This window comes from Typopeltis vanoorti, chromosome 13 (genome assembly GCF_054136105.1).
Source record: "Typopeltis vanoorti isolate ZY-2024b chromosome 13, IOZ_Tvanoo_1.0, whole genome shotgun sequence".
Lineage (NCBI taxonomy): Eukaryota > Metazoa > Arthropoda > Arachnida > Uropygi > Thelyphonidae > Typopeltis > Typopeltis vanoorti.
Window position 1 is genome coordinate 90,418,302 of NC_143561.1, and position 21,706 is coordinate 90,440,007.

A 21,706-nucleotide genomic window follows, 5' to 3' on the forward strand; every position below is an offset into this window, starting at 1 on the left:
TGACGGGACTCTATGCGCAAAGTAAGTAACTATGCACTACTGAGGATTTAAAAGACGTATATGCAGGACAATATACTCATTTAAAATGGGACTATGGTGATAAAATTACCGGTTTTCAGTAATTATGTTCCCAGAAAACAGTCTAAAAGAGTAAACATGGAAAAGCAGAAAATTAATGTCTTAATTTAATCGATAAGGGGAAACAACAATTATTGATGATTCTTCACATAAACTCTAGACCACTTTTGATATTTAATAGCTCTCGATGTGTTTGAATGACTATCAGTTTCCATTCTTTAGATAATCATTTTTTGCAACTCTTTTTCTCTTATACTAATACTGCACACGTGCTTTATGACATGATTGAACCTTCTTTTGAAATCGTTCAATCCTGGTAATGGAATCTTCCAGTATACAACAACTAACCATTAAACAAAAATAATCCATGTCACATCATTGAATCAACCACTGTCTTTTTTTTTAAAAGGCAACCAAAATAAACTTCTAATGCTTTCAGCATATATGAAAAGAAAATTCACAAAGAACTACCTATCTCGGCAACATTTTGAAACAATTAACTTGTTAGAGGTACTCTAAGTAGGGAGACGAAAATGAGGCACTTGTGTTAGACACAACAAAGGTAGCAAGGCAACATATATAAAAATACAAAAATTTTTGTTTTTCACTGTATGCAAGAAATAGTAAAAAGAAAAATATTTCGGAAATAATTAGGAAATATTTTCCACTTATCAAGTATTACAAAGAAAATTTTTAATTTTTAAAATATCATTTTGTTTTGTTAGTAGAGCAGTTATAAGAACTGGAATTCCAGGGCAGAAAACAAATTGATACAAGGAGTGAAATATCTTTGTATCCTAATCTTTGCGTTATCTTTTTACAGTCTCTCTCTCTAACACATGGCTAAAACTAAATTAATGGGATGGACGAAAGATTTTCTCCCTGTTTCCAGTATTAATAGGGACAGGTTCAGAGTTGATTACATTGACCATAATCATCCTTCAGCTTTTGTAGATGCAAATTTTGATTAGGCTTTTTATCTTACTCTTTTTATTTCTGTATTTGGTTGGTTCTGAGTTCTCAGATCATATAAAAAAGCTCTTCCTAGATATATATATATATTTAGAAAGAACTTTTCTTCTAAACAGTGAACCTTTAATTAAACCAACCCTTGCAATGTCAACAGACTTCTGACAGATCACCATGTAGATGTACTTGTAGATGTACTTAAATTATCTCACCCTTAAGTTATCAGAACAGCAATTTCTGATAATGTTACATGATAAGATTATCTAAAAATATATGTAATTTATTTTCATTTAGTAATGCAGTTGTATACTTAGTATTACTATTACCAGAGCTGCCATGTGGTTAAGCAGTAGTGATATAAAAGGAGACTTAAATTAATTTACGTAGTAAAACTTGTTTACCATATGTTGTAATCCTTACATGAAAATAATTCTGTGTGTATATTATTGTATGTTGTTTGTAGTAATCTTCTTATGCCCTACACTATTACAGTGAGCAGTCGCTACTAATGGCAGCCATTTTGTCACTTGAGTTTCACTTTGAATCATGGTAACAGGTATGCATGTTATTTGTTTTTAAAACAGCTGTCGCTGGGGTAAGCGGAATGCTACTAAGCAGAGAGTAGGAAAACATGGAAGAGGAGAGCCAAAAGGTCTAATAAACTGCCAAGTTCTCTAATCTCAGAAGTTTTTGTGCATCTTTAATTATTCTCCAAGGAAGAACTGTGAAGTTAATAATTGAAGGACAGTATAATGTATCAAGCCTTTGTATATAAGAAGCAAGTAATATTTTCCAAGGAACAACATGGAATCTGCAGTAAAGTTCCTTTTATTGCAAGTGTATTTGGAACTCTGTTGTCTGATTATTCTTCATGCCTACTTCAGAAAAAAAAATTGGAAAAGATGCATTACGGAAACTTTAAGCAAGTTTTCGTAATATATATAAAATATATTTTATATATGCAAGTATAATAGTTAAGTAAGGCCTTTTGACATTGTGTTGTAAAGAGTTTGAGAGACAGAACTGAATGAGTGGAAACAATGAAGAAATTAAATAAAGGTGGGTAAAGAAGAAATTAATGGAATAAATGTTTCATTAAGAAGTTTCATATAGTCACTTGAAATTACAGAACTTTTAGCAAGTTAGAAATTGAATTAATAGAATTCCTTATAGAACTGATTTACTATTAATTCTATAGGGATGTCAGATCTCTTTAAAGAGATAATGTGAATTACTTAGCATACAGAATTTGTATCTGTTCTTATATATTTTTATGTTTACAATAAATATTTTAATTTTTATATGTTCATTGTTTAGAATATGCAACATGTTGATCCTTTAAGTCGATATACCATCATGGAAATGAATTTTAAACATTCTAATCAAACTAAAATAAAATTATATATAATACATTGTTATCTATACTCCACGACTGACTATAAATATATATACATTGGATATAGGTGGGAGGAATAACATAATTGGAGCAGTCAAGCTTTTCAAATATAACCGTTCAGTAATTGGTAGATTACTGTACTTAACTACCTATTCTAGTAACTTTTTTTTATTGATTTCATCCAACTGACATGAGTAACATCATTCCATAGTTTTGACATTCTGTGTGAAACTTCACAGTTAAGTTTTTAATTGCTCTTTAAAAAAAAAGTTCTGTACTTTCTTTGTGCGTGTGTGCACAAACATATAAAGAGCTTGAAAAATTTTGTACTGGCTCACCATTCAGACCAATACCTTATTAGTCATGTTATGCTGGATTTACTCTAATGGCATCCTAATATGCTATTGTTAACACAATGGCTAATTTTTAGACTAACTACCAGTGATGAAGTAATTTTCACTACTTACATATTAGTGGCTGGCCTGGTTGGCCGAGTGGTTAGCATGTCCACTCTCCAGCCAAGAGGCTGCACGTTTGAATCCCACCGTGGGCATGGATGTCTATGATTGTCCTACAAACTTTGTATGGAAAGGAAATCTGTGACCCTACCACTTATTCTAGCAGAAGACATCATTGCCAAAACCATGTGAGGTACAGCAGTGACCATACAGCGTCTTCTTTCACTATGCGTTAGTCCCACTTCCTATGCAGGGTCCGCATGTTACTTAGATGTGACTACTTTCTTTGTTAGTACCACTCCCAACCGACCTGTCATCTAGTCTGCCACTTGGGGGGGGGGGTGTATATATTTTTGGCTGTAGAGGTGTATGTTCACGGGTCCGGTTTGCCTGCTTGCGGGATGAAAAACGCCAGATAAACTGGCAGAAAAAACCCTACTGCCTGCGCCCAAGACCTGCTAACTTGGCTATACCTGAGGAAGTTCCTCAAGTCTTTGACGGGAATCAAACCTGGGACACTCCTTCACCAGGCATATGGTTGCGAAGTGCAAAGCCTTTGCAAAATGAGGCTAACCATGCAGACAGTGATCATATGGCACCTACTGATGTCAAATATGAAAAAATATATATATATATATATATATATTAGTGTATTTATCAGTCTGTGAAGAAAATCTTCATGCATTTTATAAGTGATATAAGACCAATATTTTTTTTAAATAATGATACTATGTTTTTGTTTCTGGCACTTATCTTGAATCACTTATGGGGGGGAAGGATTACAGCTACACATCTTCTCTCTCCTTAAATTATTGGTTGGGGAGAGAGAAGGTGTGTCTTAATAGGTGTCCTGTCATGTTATTTCTCCCCCCCCCCCCCAATGTATGTAGTATGTCTCTTTTTTTCTTCTGCCTTTCTTAATACTTTTTCATTTGTAACTCCCTCTTTTTTAATCACACTTGTTCTCAATCACATTCTTTTATATCAGTATTGTCCTTTTCTTCTTAAATGCCTTTTTTTTTTGTTTGTGCTGTTATTGTTTTCCCATCTCTTCACTTCTCCCATCTGATGTTATTAAGCTTCCTTTCCTCATTTTGCATTAATCTTGTTTCATCTATTGTGATATTTATGATTTGCTCTCCATCCCTGGTACATTTCATTACTTTTGTAGTTTTTTTTTCTCATTGATTTTCATCTTGCATCTTTCATTTAGGAGTTTATTTATCTCTCCAAGTGATTTGTGTAGTTCTTTTTCATTTTCTGCTGTGTTATCTGCAAATCTTATTGTATTATAAAGCCTGCCATTGATCTTTATTCCACTACTGATTTTTTTTCTTTGAATTCCTTCAGAGCCTCTTCTATGTAAATATTAAAGTAATGGCATGAGTCTGCATCCTTGTCTTATTTTAGCTTCTTTCCCTTTTTTTTCCTATGACTGCAGTTGTTTTATATAGTTGATAGATTACAATGCACAAGACTAATTTATCTTCAGATCTAGTCCATGTTGTCAGAAGCTTTTTCTATATTAATGAATGCTATGAGTTATGACTGCTAGCATCAATGTATTTTAATGATAGCTGTTTTATAATAGTTGATAGATTACAATGCAGAAGACTAATTTATCTTTAGATTTTTGAATCTTCAGATCTAATCAATGTTGTCAGAAGCTTTTTCTATATCAATGAATGCTATGAGTTTGTGTGTGTTTATTCCAAGTGCTTTTTCTATGATAATTCAGAGAGTTAGTTTAGCTTCTCTTGTCTCTTTATTTCTTCTGAAGACAAATTGATCACCAGCTAAATGTTCTATTTTTCTTTCAGCATGGTAATAGATAATTCGGTGATCCTTGCATGCTTGTGATTGGACTTTTTTGGAATTGCTAGCATAATGCTTTTCTCAAAATCTTTTGGGATTTCTCCAGGTGTGTACATTTGATTGATCATTTTATATAGTTCACATTTTGCTTCTTTGCCTAGTGCTTGTAAAATTTCTCCTGGGATTTAGTCTATTCTTGGCGCTTTAGATGGTTTCATTTCTTTAAGAGTCTTATCAAATTCTGACTTTCTGGCCATTTTCCTCTAGGAACAATCAGTGCATTGCACCCACCTTTGCGCTATTTCATCATCTTCAGTTAGTACCTTTTAATCTTTACTCTTGATCATACTCAATGTCTTTATCTTTTGGCATGTTACCTCTGCTCATGTTTATGTTGACTGCCTTGCATGTTTGTTCAATCCATTTTTCTTTTGCTTTCTTGGCTTCTCTATTCACCATGTTTCTACAGTATATTTTCTATAATCCTTGGTTCTTTTGCATTTTTGTGCTTTCTTCATTTTGTCATTAGCTCTAATACTTCTCCATTGATCCATGGGTTATATTGTATTTTTTACTCTTTTTCCAAAATGTTTTTCGTGGCTTTATTTCTTCTTTAGAGATTCCCACTTTTCATTAATTTCTTTTCCAAGTAGCTTCTGGGAATTTATTAATTTGTCTTTTTTCTCTAAAGTCTTTGCAGGCATTTAGATGTTTTTTTTTTTATTATTTTAGATATACAGTCGGGTCTCTTTTTATAAGGATAAATACGTTACGCAGAAAACCAGATATAAAAAATTGCACAAAAAAGTCCTAACTTATGTTAAAAAATTAGGGATACGTTCCATAATTTTCTAAAACCGCATAAAACTGAAGTAATGAATTAAAATAAACCTAAAAAGTTTATAAAAATTCAGGAAAATAACAATGCCTAAGTTTATTTTAAAGCTTTATTCATTTAATTTTATTAAAAATTAACAATTTTTTTTACATTTTTTCATCTGAATTATTGCGACTTCATTCTTTTTAATTGCTCTTATAGTAGATTCACCTAAATTAAATGTTTACCAATCGCCGTAAATCCCTCTCCTTTTGCTAAGCGATCTAAAATTGCAATTTTTATTTCCAAATTAAATCTTTAAAATAAAAATTACATTGTCAGCATCCAGGAATGCATTAGCAGACCTAATCTCAGGTGGTATGGTCACTTAAACAGAATGGGCAAGGAAAGATTAGCAAACAAGTGTTCTCTGCCAGGTTGGCAGGAAAACAACCAGAGGAAGACCAAGATATAGATGGATTGATATGGTACAAAGTGCCTTAGACGATAGAAATATAAGATCTGATAATGTTGGAGTCTTGATAAGTAACAGACTGATTTGGAGGAAAATTGTAGATAGGAAGTTAGTAATGATGTAAATTTTTCATGTAGTAGTATCATATCGGGGTGTATGGAGAAGTAGCACCTTAGCATCGATGTCAGCTGCTGATCCCAGGGTCAGCATGTTGGGCTCTGGTCCTCACATACACTCAACTCTCACTTATGGCTCCAAGTAGTTGGTAGTGCACACCAGCGGCCATACCCCGGTAAACCGCCTCGGCTGGCGGACTAAACTAAGTGAGGGTATCAGCAATATAGAATGCTGTAAATAGGGAATGTCAACCTTTATGTGCATGAAGTCTGGAATGACCAAATTGGTAGAAGAATCAACACTGACTGATCAAGGGCATGACAGCAAGATGTGTGGCACATCGAGGGCACACTTCTGACATCTAAGGGACTTGTGGCCAGCCGCCGTGGAAGAGATTGGGGCCTCACCACGTATTTATCCATTGTCAACCATGAAACACACCATGTCAAAATATGAAGTTAGAGATGTGGTTGAGACCCCTGCAACCATCATACATAGCTACAGGGAAGAAGAGCTTGAAACTGGCAATTGTAACACAAGAACTAGTAAGGTAGTGAAAATAGTAACATGGAACGTCAGAACACTCTACGAGGCAGGCAAATTAGATAACCTACTCCAGGAATTAGAAGTGATGAAGGCCGATATTGCAGGTATTAGTGAAGTGAGGTGGACAGATACAGGCATAATAAGAAGAAAAAAAATCGCACTATAATCTACTCTGGCAGTGACTTACACCTTAGTGGAGTAGCGCTTGTCCTAAGTAATAGAATTGCAAAATTTCTACAGGGATATTGGCCCATAATTGAACGAATCATAACTGCACAATCATTCAACCTGTATGTTATCCAAGCATATGTGCCAACCCAAGACCTCCCAGATGAAGAGTTGGAACAATTTTATGAAGACATCCAAACTGCAATCACCAGTGCTAAGTCAGATGATGTTATTATATTGATGGGCGACCTAACGCAAAAGTGGGCTCAGAAAAAAATCTCATTTTGCATGGGAAACCAAGGGCTTGGAATCAGAAATGAAAGAGGTGAAAGATTAATTCAATTCTGTGAAACCAATGACCTAATAATTGCCAACACTGTTTAAACATCCTCCCAGAAGACTGTATACCTGGGGACATCTATAGAAACCAAGTTGACTATATAATAACAAGCAAAAGATTCCGAAATGCAATAAAATAAACAAAAACATATCCTGGAGCAGACATAAGATCGGACGGACCACAACCCAGTGATTACAAAAATCTAAATAAAACTTAAGATACCAAGCCAACCATTCATAAGAGAAACTTATAATTCAGACTCACTTAACAACCAAGAAGTTAAAGACTGCTTTATAAAAGAATTCACAAAATCCCTTAACAAGTCTGACACCACAACTCACACAGAAAATAGAACACCAATTGATGAAATTAACATGAACTGACAAACATTCAAGAATAGCATCAATGAAGCAGCCAAAAATACACTCCCACAATTAAAAAGGAAAAGGAATAAACCTTGAATGAATGAAAAAATACTAACGTTGATGGAACAAAGAAAAAAAGTTAAATTACAAACCTGAATATAAAAGCATGAATAAAGAAATAAAAAAAGAATGCAGGAAAGCCAAAGAGGAATGGATTAAGAATAAATGTATAGATATAGAAAACACAGAAGCAGAGAAATGTATGAAAAGATCAGAGAAATGACAAGAAGGACAAATACAGCAAATCATGCAAGTGTCATTAGAGACTCTGGAGACCATATTCTAATGAATAAAAAATAAATCATGGAAAGTTGGATTGAATGCACAACAAAGAAATGATATTCCTGAACAGACTGATTTAGAAGGACCATCCATTTTACTCTGTGAAGTTGAAAATGCCATCAGAAAACTAAAACCACATAAAGCTGCAGGAATAGATAACATCTTGGCAGAATGGTTGAGGGCTCTCGATGAAGGAGGACTGAAATTTCTAACAAAATTATGCAATAAAATATATGAGACTGGATTTCTACCCAAAGATATTAATCACTCAATTTTCATTCCAATTCCCAAAAAAACAAAAGCTACAAGATGTGAAGAGTTCAGGACAATCATTCTCATCAGTCAAGTATCAAAAGCCCTCCTATACGTTATTCTTGAAAGAAATAAAAGAAAAAAAAAAAAAAACATAGAAATAAATGATGCACAAAGTGGCTTCAAGGGAAATATAGGTACAAGAGAAGGCATTTTCAATGCCCGAACCATCATAGAAAGATATCTAGAAAAACAAAAAGATGTGTACCTCTGCTTCATAGATTACAAAAAGGCATTCGACAATGTCCAACATGAACAATTAATTGAAATCCTTGCAAAAATAGGCATGGATGGAAAAGACATTAGGCTATTAACTAATCTTTACTGGGAACAGATCTTTGAGAATAAATAGAGACCTCAGAAGAATTCCCAGTTCAGAAAGGTGTGAGACAAGGCTGTGTCTTTTCTCCAATTCTCTTTAACCTGTACACAGAAGAAATATTTAATAAAATTAGTAACCTCAAAGGAATCATGGTAGGGGGCAGAAATATTAATAACCTATGATATGCAAATGACATGGTTCTTCTAGCTGAAAACAAATATGACCTCAAAACTCTTATAGATGAAACCCTCAAGTACAGTGAATACTATGGCCTTAGTTTCAACTTTAAAAAGATAAAAATCATGATAATTTCACGAGAAAAGGAAATACCAAAAATATGCATCAATATAAAAGGAAATAAATGAGAACAGGTGCAAACATACATATACCTTGGACACTTGATCACAGAGAATGGTAGGACAGAAGATGAAATTAGAAAAAGGATTGCAATTGCAAGGTCAACTTTCAGCAGTATGAAAAATCTACTAACATCTAGAGCAGTGTTTCTCAACCTGTGGTCCTCGGATCACAGATGGTCCGTGACGATGCGACAGGTGGTCTGCAGGGAGACTTCAGTTAATTAAATAAATATATATTTTTAATTATCCAAACAAAAACAAATTTTAATTAAATGAGTAAAAATTATTGAAATCAAATGGAGACAAAAAAAAACCAACAAATAGCGGCAGAATGTTCAAAGGCAGAAGCAATAAAACTATATTGTTGTTCACTTCACCCCTCTTTTATTATTCATCATTCTGCCGCTGAATGATGAATAATAAAAGAGGGATGAAGTGAACAACAATATAGTTTTATTGCTTCTGCCTTCCCTTGCTATTTTGTCAGATTTGAAGTGAACTTGTGTTATCCATATTTCAACCAATTGCTTGTTGTTTATTGATTTTTATTATTGAAGGTTTCCTTCCTTCAACCAAGGCTCAGTATATCTTCAGAAGTGCTAAGTGACACTTGGACAAAGTGTGTCCTGAGTTAACCCCAGTATTTATATACTTATATATTTTTTAGAAATGTTTTTTAATAATGGAAAAGTGGCTTAGAACTAGGACTTTGAAAAAGAAGGGCAAATGAAACAGGTGATGCTAATCCTAATTATGATATGTGTTGTAACGGCGAGTAAATCTGATACTGTTAAAGAAAAATAAACAAGCAGTTAAAAGAAAAAACACAGTAGGAAATATAACAGTTCATATTTGGAATTTGGGTTTACTTGGTGTGGAGATGAAAGTGAACAGAAACCTCAATGTGTTTTGTGTTTTGAGTGAGAGTTTATTTTTCACTTGGTTAGACTATAATAAATTTAGTTTAATCCTTTATCCAAGTGTAAGCAAACAAAGTTTGCACCTGAAAATATCATGATAAAGATACTAAGACAAGGAGTGATGAGAGCTTGGTCCACCTTTACCACGAGTTGCCTCAGTCTTGAAGATACTTCAGGCACAAACTTTGTTTGCTTACACTTGGATAAAGGATTAAACTAAATTTATTATAGTCAACCAAGTGAAAAAAAAAAAAAAACTAACAAAAAAATTACCATAAAGAATCAGATGATATGCCTGATATAAAAACTAATGATAAGGATAATGACAAATATTTTGGATGTTTGGAGTAATTACTTTGAAAGACTGTTTAATGAGAGGACACAAAAATGTTGAAAAAGCAGCTGAAAAAAAACTTCCAACATCTTTCTCTAAATCCAGAGTAATTCAATAAAAAGGTGGTACACCTGTTGTCAACTCATATAGGTAAATATGACCTCTCCTATTGCTCCTGCCTTAGTATCTCCACATTTGGGTCTGCCTCCCACTGACGAGACCTCAATAAAGGTTGAAACTGGTCTGAGTAGTGGCCCTTCCCCTAATGCATAGCAGTATACATGGCTGCAAGGAGATGTGCTTTGCATTATAGGAGATACTGGAGACAAGGGTGATGAGAGCTTTGTCCACCTTTGCTCAGAGTTGCCTTGTGTTGCACTACCTTACCTCAGTCCTGAAGATATTTTCAGACGCAAGCTTTGTTTGCTTACACTTGGATAAAGGATTAAACTAAATTTATTACTGTCCCAATTTTCTGTAAATTGGAGAAATTATGCAAAACAGTTTGAAATGATACACAACTGTGCTCTGACTGGATGGAATGTAATGAAAGTTAGTATTTGACTCGGTTTTATTTCAAATCAGGATATTTCTAGTCATAACACTAAGCAAGCACAAAAAAAAAAGTACAAAATGATATGTACGTTAAAATTGAAGTAAATTGCCTATAATTCATAAACAGAATGATTTATGTATTCGATTAGATTGAGTTGCTGTGATAATAAATGATGTCGCAGTACAAGAATATTATTGTAAAAACTACCTTATTATGTTCGTTTGAATCATTTCTATAGCTTTAATTAAAGAAATTATTCTGTTACATAGCTCTGAAATGAAAAGTAAGTATTTTAGTGATACTTTTGTGTGAATTTCCTGTGTCACTATGACTGTAGCATACATTTTACGTGAACTCTGCATATGCTTTTTTTTTATTGCTAACTGAATAATAATAATCAGTCGTTATTTACGTACATTGCCAGAGCAATCCAATCTGTTCCAACCTATATGCATCTCCCCTGTCTTTGTGCAAAAGGATAAACTTACACACTACTCCATGACCTTGATATATATAATGTAAAATAGTACATCTGAATAACTAGGCTTATATAGCTCTTTGCAAATCAAGCCGCTTCGCAGTTATCAGAATGGGAAGGGAATACTGTTTTGATTTCCAAAACATAAAATTAAACCTTACGTAAATATAGGAAATTTGCTTGGTTAAAACAAGACTTCCTTTCTTCCATAAGCAAAATTTTTTTAACTTTCTAGAACTTTTTTTTTTATTTTTTATGAGGGAGGCAAAAAAACTAATTTAAGCAATTTACTTTTTAGCTGGAACCGGAAGCTATTTCACTTGTGAAGATGAAGAAGAAGATTTCATGAATTTGAGTGAATTATCAGATCTCAGAATAGGATTCAGTAATGAAAATGCTGACAACCGTATCAATGAATTGCAGCGACGTAATACCTTGTGTCCTCCACATTTACGTTCGTGTTATCCTGTAGAAACCATTACACAAGATATCAGTGAATTTTCAGACAGTGCATTGAAAAATGGGAATACAGCAAGTGATAGTGTTGTGCTTCAGGAAATAAGTATTAATGTTGCTGGCACCTCTGCTATGAATAAAACTGGCAAAAGCAAAATTCATAGGTTACCAGAAAAAATGAAAAGGAGAAGTACTTCAGTAGACTCCAGTGCACCTATCCAGAAAGTGAGTGCTAATGTATGTATGTTATTAACATATATGTATTTTTGGCTTTTTTTGTTTTGGTTTTTGTGCAAAAGTTTTGCAAAACATACAGCACATCAGACGGCACTGATGTTCTATAGGCTGTGCAACCTTTTGTGTGCAGCTGACATAAAAAATTTTAAATAAATTGCTGTTGTTGTTAAACCTTGTTTTGCATAATTAAAAAAAAAATTGAGTAACATATACAAAGAGCTTTTATAACTATGTGGTAATTTGGTTTGGATTTCATGGAATAAACAATTCTGTTATGTTACTTTTCTTTAAAACCAGTATTTATATGCATTATAATAGTTGTGACAAGCATGATTGTGTGTGTGTGTGTGTGTGTGTGTGTGTGTGTGTGTGTGTGTGTGTGTGTGTGTGTGTGTGTGTGTGTGTGTGTTTGACATAAACAGTAGAAAGAACGGTAGGATCTTCACAAAATTGACTTTAAATTGGGCAGCACAAATTTAGCTCCTGAATACATATGTAGATCCACATTACTCTTATATTCATGTGTGTGTGTAGAGCTGAAATACTTCAAGATATTGGAGCTGTATTCAGATAATATTTGATACTTGGAATCTTGATTAAAATTTGTCAAGCCATTTTGGTTTGAGTTTTAAGATAACAGTTTAATCTGACTATACGCATATCATAAAATTGCTTTGGTGGAACTTATTTTGATATAAATTGGCATTCAAGGTCATGGTTAAAATTTGTCAAAGACATTTGTTCAGTTATATCTGATATACAAGGCAAATTTCTATTTATGAACTGTTTGTAATTACTAATACTATGTGGGCTAATGAATTGCGATCCCAATTCATTTAACAAACACAAAACCCTGTGCTTGTGAACATTTTGTGATGGCCAAAGTTCACCTAGACAGCACAGCATATCTTATGAAAAAAAAAATCAACTTAAGTACGTATTTCAAGGAGCACATTGTGTTCTTAAGTTAAGGTTTGACTGTATAAGTAATAAATCATTGTTAACTAACATGTCTATACCAAATGTGCAAATTAAAGTGAATACACATTTTAAAGAAATTTTAATTTTTTTATTAAAATTAAGCTTAATTTAAAAAACTTCAATATTTTAAAAAAAAACATACAAACATATTTTACATGTCGTTGTTTAAGCTTTGTTTATTAATCCTTTAGCCTTAATAACTTTAACACCTTGAAATTGAATATAAGGACAATAGTTAACAAACTCCATTTGCAGTATTTACTTTTAGGTAGCTTGCTTGAATCTTCCCTTCACAGGACAAAGTGCAAAATTGAACAATTTCAGAAGCAACAAGAGATTAGTGGGGGGGCTGAGAAGTGGAAGAAGTAAGTGGTCTGAAGTAATAATATAGACCAAGTGAACAAATGAGAAAGACAAGTAGAAAATTATCTATAGAGACTCGATGATCAGGGGAATACTTGAAAGTGTAACAAAATCGTGTTTTCCTGGTGCAAAATTTTATAATACAGGCATTCCTTTATTAACGCGATTAATTAATTCCTCAATGTTACCGCGTATATCAAAATCGCGTTAATCAAATACAATAATCAATGGTAATATTTACAATTCATCCATGATCGATTACCATATTAATAATTCGTTGTATATGGTAACTCTTTTAGGAAAGATAAAAAATGAATGGAAAGTAAATGTTTAATAAATGCTTGTACTTACATTAGTTACTGCAATTTTTTATCAAAAAAAGTTATCAAGAGTCATTTGAATAGTTTTAGTTTTTTTTCTTATCAGCATAAGTTCTACAATAACAAGCTTAATGACTCTAGACCTCGACAAACAATCATTCTTAGAATTAACATCTGGATCCATATCCATTACTTGCTGCTTAAGGGATTCTAAACTGCGAAATATTCCATCCAGTTCTTTGATTGTTATCTCCTTTGGAACCTCATCTTCACATTCCATTTGTTCATTGTCTTCATATGTGCATTGTTGTTCATTTTCAAGAAGATCGTTGCCACTGAAATCTTTTGAATTTGAATCCAATAATTTTTTAACATCTGCATCAATACCACCATCAAAACCAAGGTCTTCACCAAATGCAACAATTTCTTCAACCACTTTGTTCACAGGATTTTGAAAACCACCTAAGTCATTAGCACATTCTGGCAAAAGGTTTTTCCAAACAGCTCTCATGCAGCTAGAAGACAATTGCTCCGAGTCATGAATGTTTTCAACTGTGTGTTTAATGTTAAAAAATTTTTCCAAAATTCTTGCAGCATAATTGCATTTTCTCCGTTGTTGTTTCTACTGCCTTTTGAGAATGTCTTTTTAAGAAAACAGGCTTTGAAAGTTGCAATGCCACTCATGTCCATGGGTTGTAACAATGATGTCGTATTTGGTGGAAAAATTAAACTTTTGCATTCTCACACAGATCATTAAGAGAATTTGGATGACCAGATGTGTTATCTAAATGCAAAAGAGCTTTGAAAGATAAGTTATTTCTCTTGCAATAAGCATTAACTGCCAGACAAAAATAAGACTTAAACCAATCTTCGAATAGGCTTTGGGTAACCAAAGCTTTCTGATTCGCCCACCAAATTACAGGTAAAGAGTTCTTGTTACATCCTTTTAAAGGCCTTGAATTCTGAGTTCAATAGACAAGCAAACTGCTTCAATTTAAAATCTCCATTAGCATTCCTCCAAGCATAACAGTTAAGCGATCTTTTGATACCTTATAGTCAGGCTGTGCTGCTTCTTTTTTTTTTATATAATAGTTTTAGATGGCATTTTTTTCAAATAGAGGCCAGTTTCATCTACATTGAAAATTTGAAGGTAAATTTAAAGGTTCGTTAACTCTTGCCTCGTATATATATATATAAAGGGATTGTTGCAATTAATTTTGCTACGTTAATCAAATCCCACATTAAGCAAAACCATGTTAAGCAAGGGATACCTGTATTAATCATGCTACCCAGATGCAAAAAAGGTATGGGGAAAGAACTGTCTTGATTGGCACAAATGATTTGAGAGGCAAGAAGTATTCTATGAAGCAGGATGTAAAGGAGTTAGAAACAAAACTAAAGAGCGAGAAGGTGAAGATTGTAAGTCTCTTGCCATGCTATGATAGAGGTGAACCGAAGAGAAGGGTATGGATAGCAAATGAATCAATACCTAGATTGTGCAGAAGGAATGATATAGGATCTGTGGTCATCTGTGTTTGATGGAAAGAAGGATTTGTATAATGCTGATGGACTACAGATAAATGGTTTTGGTGTCCTGTGTCTAGAGAGTGCTTTGTTCTCCAAACATGCTGAAGCCAAAATTCAGGAAAATTTAAGCAATTAGGGTGAAAAGGTGCGTGTGTGTGTGTGTGTGTGAAAGCACCATTGGGTGAGTGAGCGCAAGACTGACCAATAAGTACAGAATTTAGTTTTTGAAGCAAAAATATTGAATGGGGTAGTCAATTCAGGAAGTAAAGATGGTCAAGAGCCTAAAGGGATTCTGTACACTAATGCCAGAAGTATTAGGAACAAGAGGGAAGAGTTTTTGGCATTGGTTAGTGCAACCTTGGCGAAAGTTATAGGCATTAGTAAGACTTGGCTAACAGTAGATGATGATGTTACAGATAGAATGTAAAGGGTTTAGTATTTTCAGGGAAGATAATTTTGGTAAAGAGAATTTGGATGACCAGTTTGGAAATAGGATGGGGAGGAGTACTTCTGATGATAGTGGATGAATTGCAGCCAAAAAGAATAAGAGAGAGGCTGTTCATTGAAGCATTCTGGTATGAGATCAAGGCCAGTAAGACAAAATATACAGTAGGTTGTTGCTGTAGGCCAGGGGATTCCGCAGATGATCTGGAAGACATGCATCAACAAATTATTACAAGTACAGATCAAGTGATTATTATTAGGGAATTCAACTAAAGAGATATAGACTGGAAGAAAGAAAGATCACATGGCAGGAAGGAAATAGAATTTATACATCTGAGAGAATTATTTGAGGCAGGATGGGACTAGGGGTGTGAGAGTATTGCACTTGATCATAGGATCAGAAGAGCTATCCATAACCAAGGTGGCCACATTGCCTCCATTTGAGGAATGTTACCATGCAGTCTTGACTGGGGGAAATTGTAAAACATGAGGAACAGTCTGTCAAGGAGTATATGTGGAACTACAAGGCAGGTGATTATGACAAGTTTTGGAGGAAGCTTAAATTTGTGCCATGACATAAAACACTCCAAGGGAAGATGTTAGTAGTGCATGGGAGATAGTTAAGGGTCATCTAGAGAAAGCAATATGAAACCTTATTGCTAAAGTAAAGAGGATTAATCAGATAAGAGTTAGATGGATGAGTAATATCATTAAGTATGAGCGGCAGAAGAAGAAAATGCTGTGGAGGGTGTGTGTATATATATATATATATATATATATATATATATATATATAAAAGGAGAAGAGTGACCAGCATGACAAGGAAACAATCGGATTTCAAGAAGAATCTAGCTGAGACGGCCAAAGGAAATTCCAAAGAGTTCTTTATATTAGCAACTAAGAGAAAGAATGACTGTGGAAGATTAACCTTAATGAGTGATGGTTGAGGTGAGAGAAGCAGATAAAATAGTTGCATTATTGAGGGATCACTTTGCAAGGGTGCATCATCCAAATGAGGTTACTGCTGTAACAGAAACTGATGTGGGAATAGAGGTGCATGAATTCGAGGTTCTTAGGATATTGCAGAATCTCGGTGTAAATACAGCTATGGGATTAGATGGGATATCAGCATGGGGTTTTGCATGTATAAGGAAGGTTCTATAACTGCATAAGAAAATTATGGACTAATCGGTATCTTCAGAAAGTACTGGAAAAATTAGTTTAAAAGAGAATTCATGAATGGGTGGATAAAAATACGATACTGTATGAGGAGCAACATAGCTTTGTGAAGGATGGTCATGCCTTAGTAATTTACTAAATTTTTATAATAGAGTAACAGTTGAGTTGGATAAAGGAAATGACTATGCATTGATTCTACTGGAGTTTGCAAAGGCATTTGACAGAATACCACATGGAACTCTGTTACGCAAATTAGAACAAATGGAGATGTGGAACAGATGTGGATAGTTTGGGTCTCCTGGGAAGAGTCTTTGGACTCCAAGGAGGTGCCTGTACAATAATAATGTTTGTTGTGTACTAATAGCTATATCAGGAAGATAAATATAGTAGAGAATATACAAAAAATCTGAACACTTCTAATATCAGTTGTTTTGATAAGTTTAACAGATTTAATCACACTCATCATTTGACATATAGAGCATGAAACATTCCTTATTGTGTAAAATCCTCAGATGATTATTGGCATAATGGAGATCTGTTAGGCTATTAAAGTATAAGAAACTTCCAAATGTTATGAAGAATATGACCCTGCTTCTTGCTTAAGGTATTATGTGATTGTATCACCTCCAAGGATTCCTTAAATGTCATTTAAGAAAAGAGATTGTCTTCCACATCAAGGCAGAGGACCAATCCATTTTGTGCAGTAAGTGTATAAATTCCATTTCCTTCCTGCCATGTGATCTTTCCTCCTTGGAATCTGTCTGCAAAGTTGAAGCCCCCATAATAATTACTTGACTTGCATTTATTGTACTGATCTGCTGATGCATGTCTTCTACATCATCCCTGGCATATAGCAGCAACCAGTTTTATATTTTGTCCTATTGGCCTCATTCTCACACCAGATTGCCTCAAAAGAACTGCCATCTTCACAACTGACTTCTATTGTTCTGTTATTATCATCAACACTACCCCCCCCCCTGTCCTATCTATTCTATCCTCCCTGAAAATACTATATTAATCATATTCTATCCCTGTAACTACATCATCTGCTATTAGCCAAATCTCACTAATGGCTATAACATTTTGCAAGGTTGCACTAACCAAAACTCCTCCCTCTTGTTCCTGATACTTCTGTCTTTAGTATATAGAAACTGCTGCATCCTGGTAAGCTTCCAACGACTCTTAGTTCCTGAATTGACTACCCTAGTCAATATTTTTGCTTGAGAGACTATATTCTGCACTTGTTGGTCATTCTTACTCAATTGCTTCATGGGTACAGTCACACACACACGTGTGTGCGCATATACACACTCATCTACATCTGCTTTAATTTCTTTAGTTTTCCTGACTTTGCACTTTCACACTCTCAGCTAACAAAGCTCTCTAGGCACCTAACTCCAAATCCATTTAAGTGCAGACCATCAGCATTGTACAAATCTTTGTCCATCAACCTCAGGCCATAGCTCTTTCCAATTCTATATCATTCCTTCCGTATGACCTGTGTATTGATTCATTAGAATCGATTACAATTATCAGAAATTACTTATAATATTATAATAATATTGTTCAGCAACATTGTTATTGTGAATGTTTTATATTTGAAGTTAATGGAGAAAACACATCTAGAGATAATTACTAACAGTATTTATCATAATAAATTATTATGGAAAGATTTTGACTTGGTCACAAAGGCATCTTCATGGGCACCAAGAAATAGACTTAGCACATGCACAGATCACATTAGCAAGAAGGCAAACACAGACAAAGCCCTCTCAGAGGACTTTGTCACTATTTGCCTAAGACTGTAGGATCCTCTGAGCGAGAGGATCCTACAATCTTAACCAGCACTCTGAATTTCATCCTCCCACCATCTTATTGGTCTTTCTGCAGCTCTCTTTCCATCTATAGAATACCATTCAGAGATAAACTTTGTCCATTTATGAGTGTTATTTCTTGCAGTATGACCTGCCTATGAGGCAAATCTGGTTGTCTCGTTTTACCAAAAATCTTGGAGAACATCATCATTAGGATGGAGGACTTTGGGAGAGTCCTTCATTTAGCAGTGGACAGAAAATGGCTGAGGAAGAAAAGCTTTGAAAAAGTTCACTGTTTGGCTTCTAGTGCAAGGTGTCCTGATTATCTAACTTAAACTTAACCCGAGAATATAGAGTAGAAAGTATTTTTAACTTGGGTATAATTATGTTAAAGATACCAAGCAATTTTAAACTTGGTTTTACTCCATTTTTCCCAAGTGAGCAAACAGACAAAATGTCAAGTTTGCACCTGCAATTGATGCAAGACTAGCTGATCCCACAGGTATCTTGCATCAATTGCAGGCGCAAACTTGACATTTTGTCTGTTTGCTCACTTGGGAAAAATGGAGTAAAACCAAGTTTAAAATTGCTTGGTATCTTTAACTTAACCCAAGAATATTATTAATGTACTATGGGTTTGCTACTTTTTGTTTGTGGGATTACATTTTTTATATAAAATTTCTACATCTTCACATTGAATTTGCACAAGAGTATATAGTTTTATAAATTCCTGGTTTTTATGCTGTGCTAAAAGGAGTAACTGTGTAATTCCAAATGTGGTATGCATAACACCTTTGCCATAGTCACCATTCTGTATTAAGATATTCTGTTGAACATTATGGTAGAGATTGTCAGAGAGCTATATATTCTTTAATGATTTTTGTTGATTGAAGGCACATTGGATATCTATTCAATTTTGAGGTTTATGAGTATAAATAGGTGTTTTTTTTTCCATTACCTTAAATGTAGACAAAAAAAATCTTGTAACATGATTTTTTTGGCCTATATTTATCATCATATAACATTTAAAATGCCTGTTCACTTTAAACAACAAAAAGAATCAATACATTGCTTCAAAATTCTAAATGATCATATAGCATTTTAAATGTTATATGATAGTGAATTAAAATAAAAATTATGCAGGAGTGAATTAAATAAAAATTTTAATTCACTCCTGCATAACTTATGGAACATCACAGTATCCATTAAACACACTTCAGAATTAGATCAGTGTTTTGTACAAATTATTTCATTTATGAATGTTTATTCAGATAATTGTGAAGCACTTTACCTATATTTAAGACGTTTGAAATAGTCATTTTAAATCACTAATGTGAATTATATATTTCTTCTGTCTGTGAGTAGTTTACTTCTAATTAGGTACCCCAAGGGGGCAAATGGTGTTCAGGATAGTCCACGACAATTAAACTTTCATTATTTATAACTTCTTATCCACAGTTTTCTTTCAAATCAATCTCATATGTCAGATATGTCACATTCTTTTTAATGTAAATTTTTAATTCATCATATTGCTTCATGTTGTAAACAACAGTGGAAGAAAATAATTAATCCATTGAACTTACTGATGTTTTGCTGAATTTCTAACCAGCAGTCAGTCAGATCATTGTAGAAATAATTCATATTGTAACAGAAATGGGACTAGTGTCTTATCAAGGCACCTTCTAGGATGTTGGATAAAAACAAAATTAATTCGGAGTAGTCAGGCTAATACAAGCAGCAACATAGGGCAGTAATGGGTTCCCCATCCCCAGCTAATGTATGGAAGTTTTATCAAACCAGCCGTACAACATACAACTACACAAAATTATGTACCCCAAGGATCTGGATTCACTGTGAATCAGGTCATCCCAAAAGTAATGTGGTTTTTAGTATTAAGTTTTGTAAGTATATAAAAGATAAATCACTTGCTAATTTAATCAAGTATATATTCTCCATTTGAATCAATAACGCTCTTCCAATGTTGTGAAAGCTTCATAATGCTATTTCTATAGAATTCAGGAGGTTTGGAGGCAAAGAATTCTCATAAGCTCAGTTTCATTGCCTCTAATATATTGTATTGTTTTTCATTAATGAAATGTTGCAAACTTCTAAATAAGTGGTAATCTGAAGGTGCAAGATCAGGAGAATGTGGAGGATCCCAAGTTCTTCAATCTTGGTACAGGTGATTCTTGCACTCTGAGGCTTGCATTATCATGGTGAAAAACAAACCCTTTCGATTGACCAGAGAACACCTCTTTTCTTTCCGTTTTTCATTCAGTTGATCGAGTTGTTCACAGTATACTTCAGCTGTGATTGTTTAGTTTTTGTGTCAAGAGTTCAAAGTGTATAATACCAGTCATATCCCACCAAATGCTTAACAAAACTTCTGAGGGTGAAGGTCTTGTTTTGGCTGAGGTTTAGCCTATTACCCTGAATGAACCCACTGCCTTAACATTCTTGTAAAGTATCCACTTTTCATCCCCCGGTGACTACACAACTCAATAACAAAGAGTGAACCTTTCAAGAATGAAGAGCAGTGCAGATGTTGACGTGCTCTCTTCAATTGCTATCAGTTCGTGAGGAACCCACTTCCCAACCTTAGACATTATTCCAAGTTCTTGCAAATGCCAATGGATGGTTGATGAGAATGAATTAAGATCTTTTGCTAAATCTTCAACAGTTGCCCTGGCATTTCTTGCAATAATGGCTTCCAGCATATCATTATCAAGAGAGAGAGACAGGGCTCCCAAAGCGAGAGGGGGGTCTTTCAAGCTAAAGTCCTTGTCGAAATTTTTGGAACCATCACTGGCACTGTTGCATATTCAAAACATTAGACCATACACTTCTTGAACTTTACATTGTTAACATTGTTGCTTTTTTTTGAACTCAAAGCATGATGTATCTAATGTGCTCTTCAGTGATCTGCATAGTAATAAAGGATTATTTAAATGTGTATGATGTTCTTGCAAGGTGGAATTCCTTAGAATAAGGCCACCTCAGCTTAGCAGTACTTATAAAGCTTTAAAAATTCATGTTTAGACAAGCTGAGACAAGTTTTAACAAGTACAGTATAAAAAAACATTACTTTGGGATAATCTGTTAGATGTGGTTGCTATTTAGCCTAGACACATGTTCTAGATGCATGAGATACTGCATTTTCTGATATTGATTCCACAGTTTCTCATATCTGTAGTGACTTCTGTGCAATATAGTGCTCA

The 21,706-nt window shown here is 34.1% G+C and overlaps 1 protein-coding gene across 3 annotated transcripts in view; it reads left to right on the forward strand.

Moving 5' to 3' along the window:
- The window catches only part of LOC150100355 (uncharacterized), a 358,520-nt gene that overhangs the window by 283,187 nt on the left and 53,627 nt on the right, over positions 1–21,706 (forward strand). For 2 of the 3 annotated variants that reach the window (XR_016549227.1, XM_090402350.1), the window contains exon 17: positions 11,466–11,848. Coding sequence is in view for 2 of the 3 variants with exons in the window: in XM_090402350.1 (XP_090258476.1) it covers positions 11,466–11,848 (383 nt within the window). In the remaining variant the exon portion in view is untranslated. Of the gene's footprint in view, positions 1–11,465; positions 11,861–21,706 lie in introns of all 3 variants that reach the window. The other variant, XM_090402349.1, reaches the window with a different exon arrangement.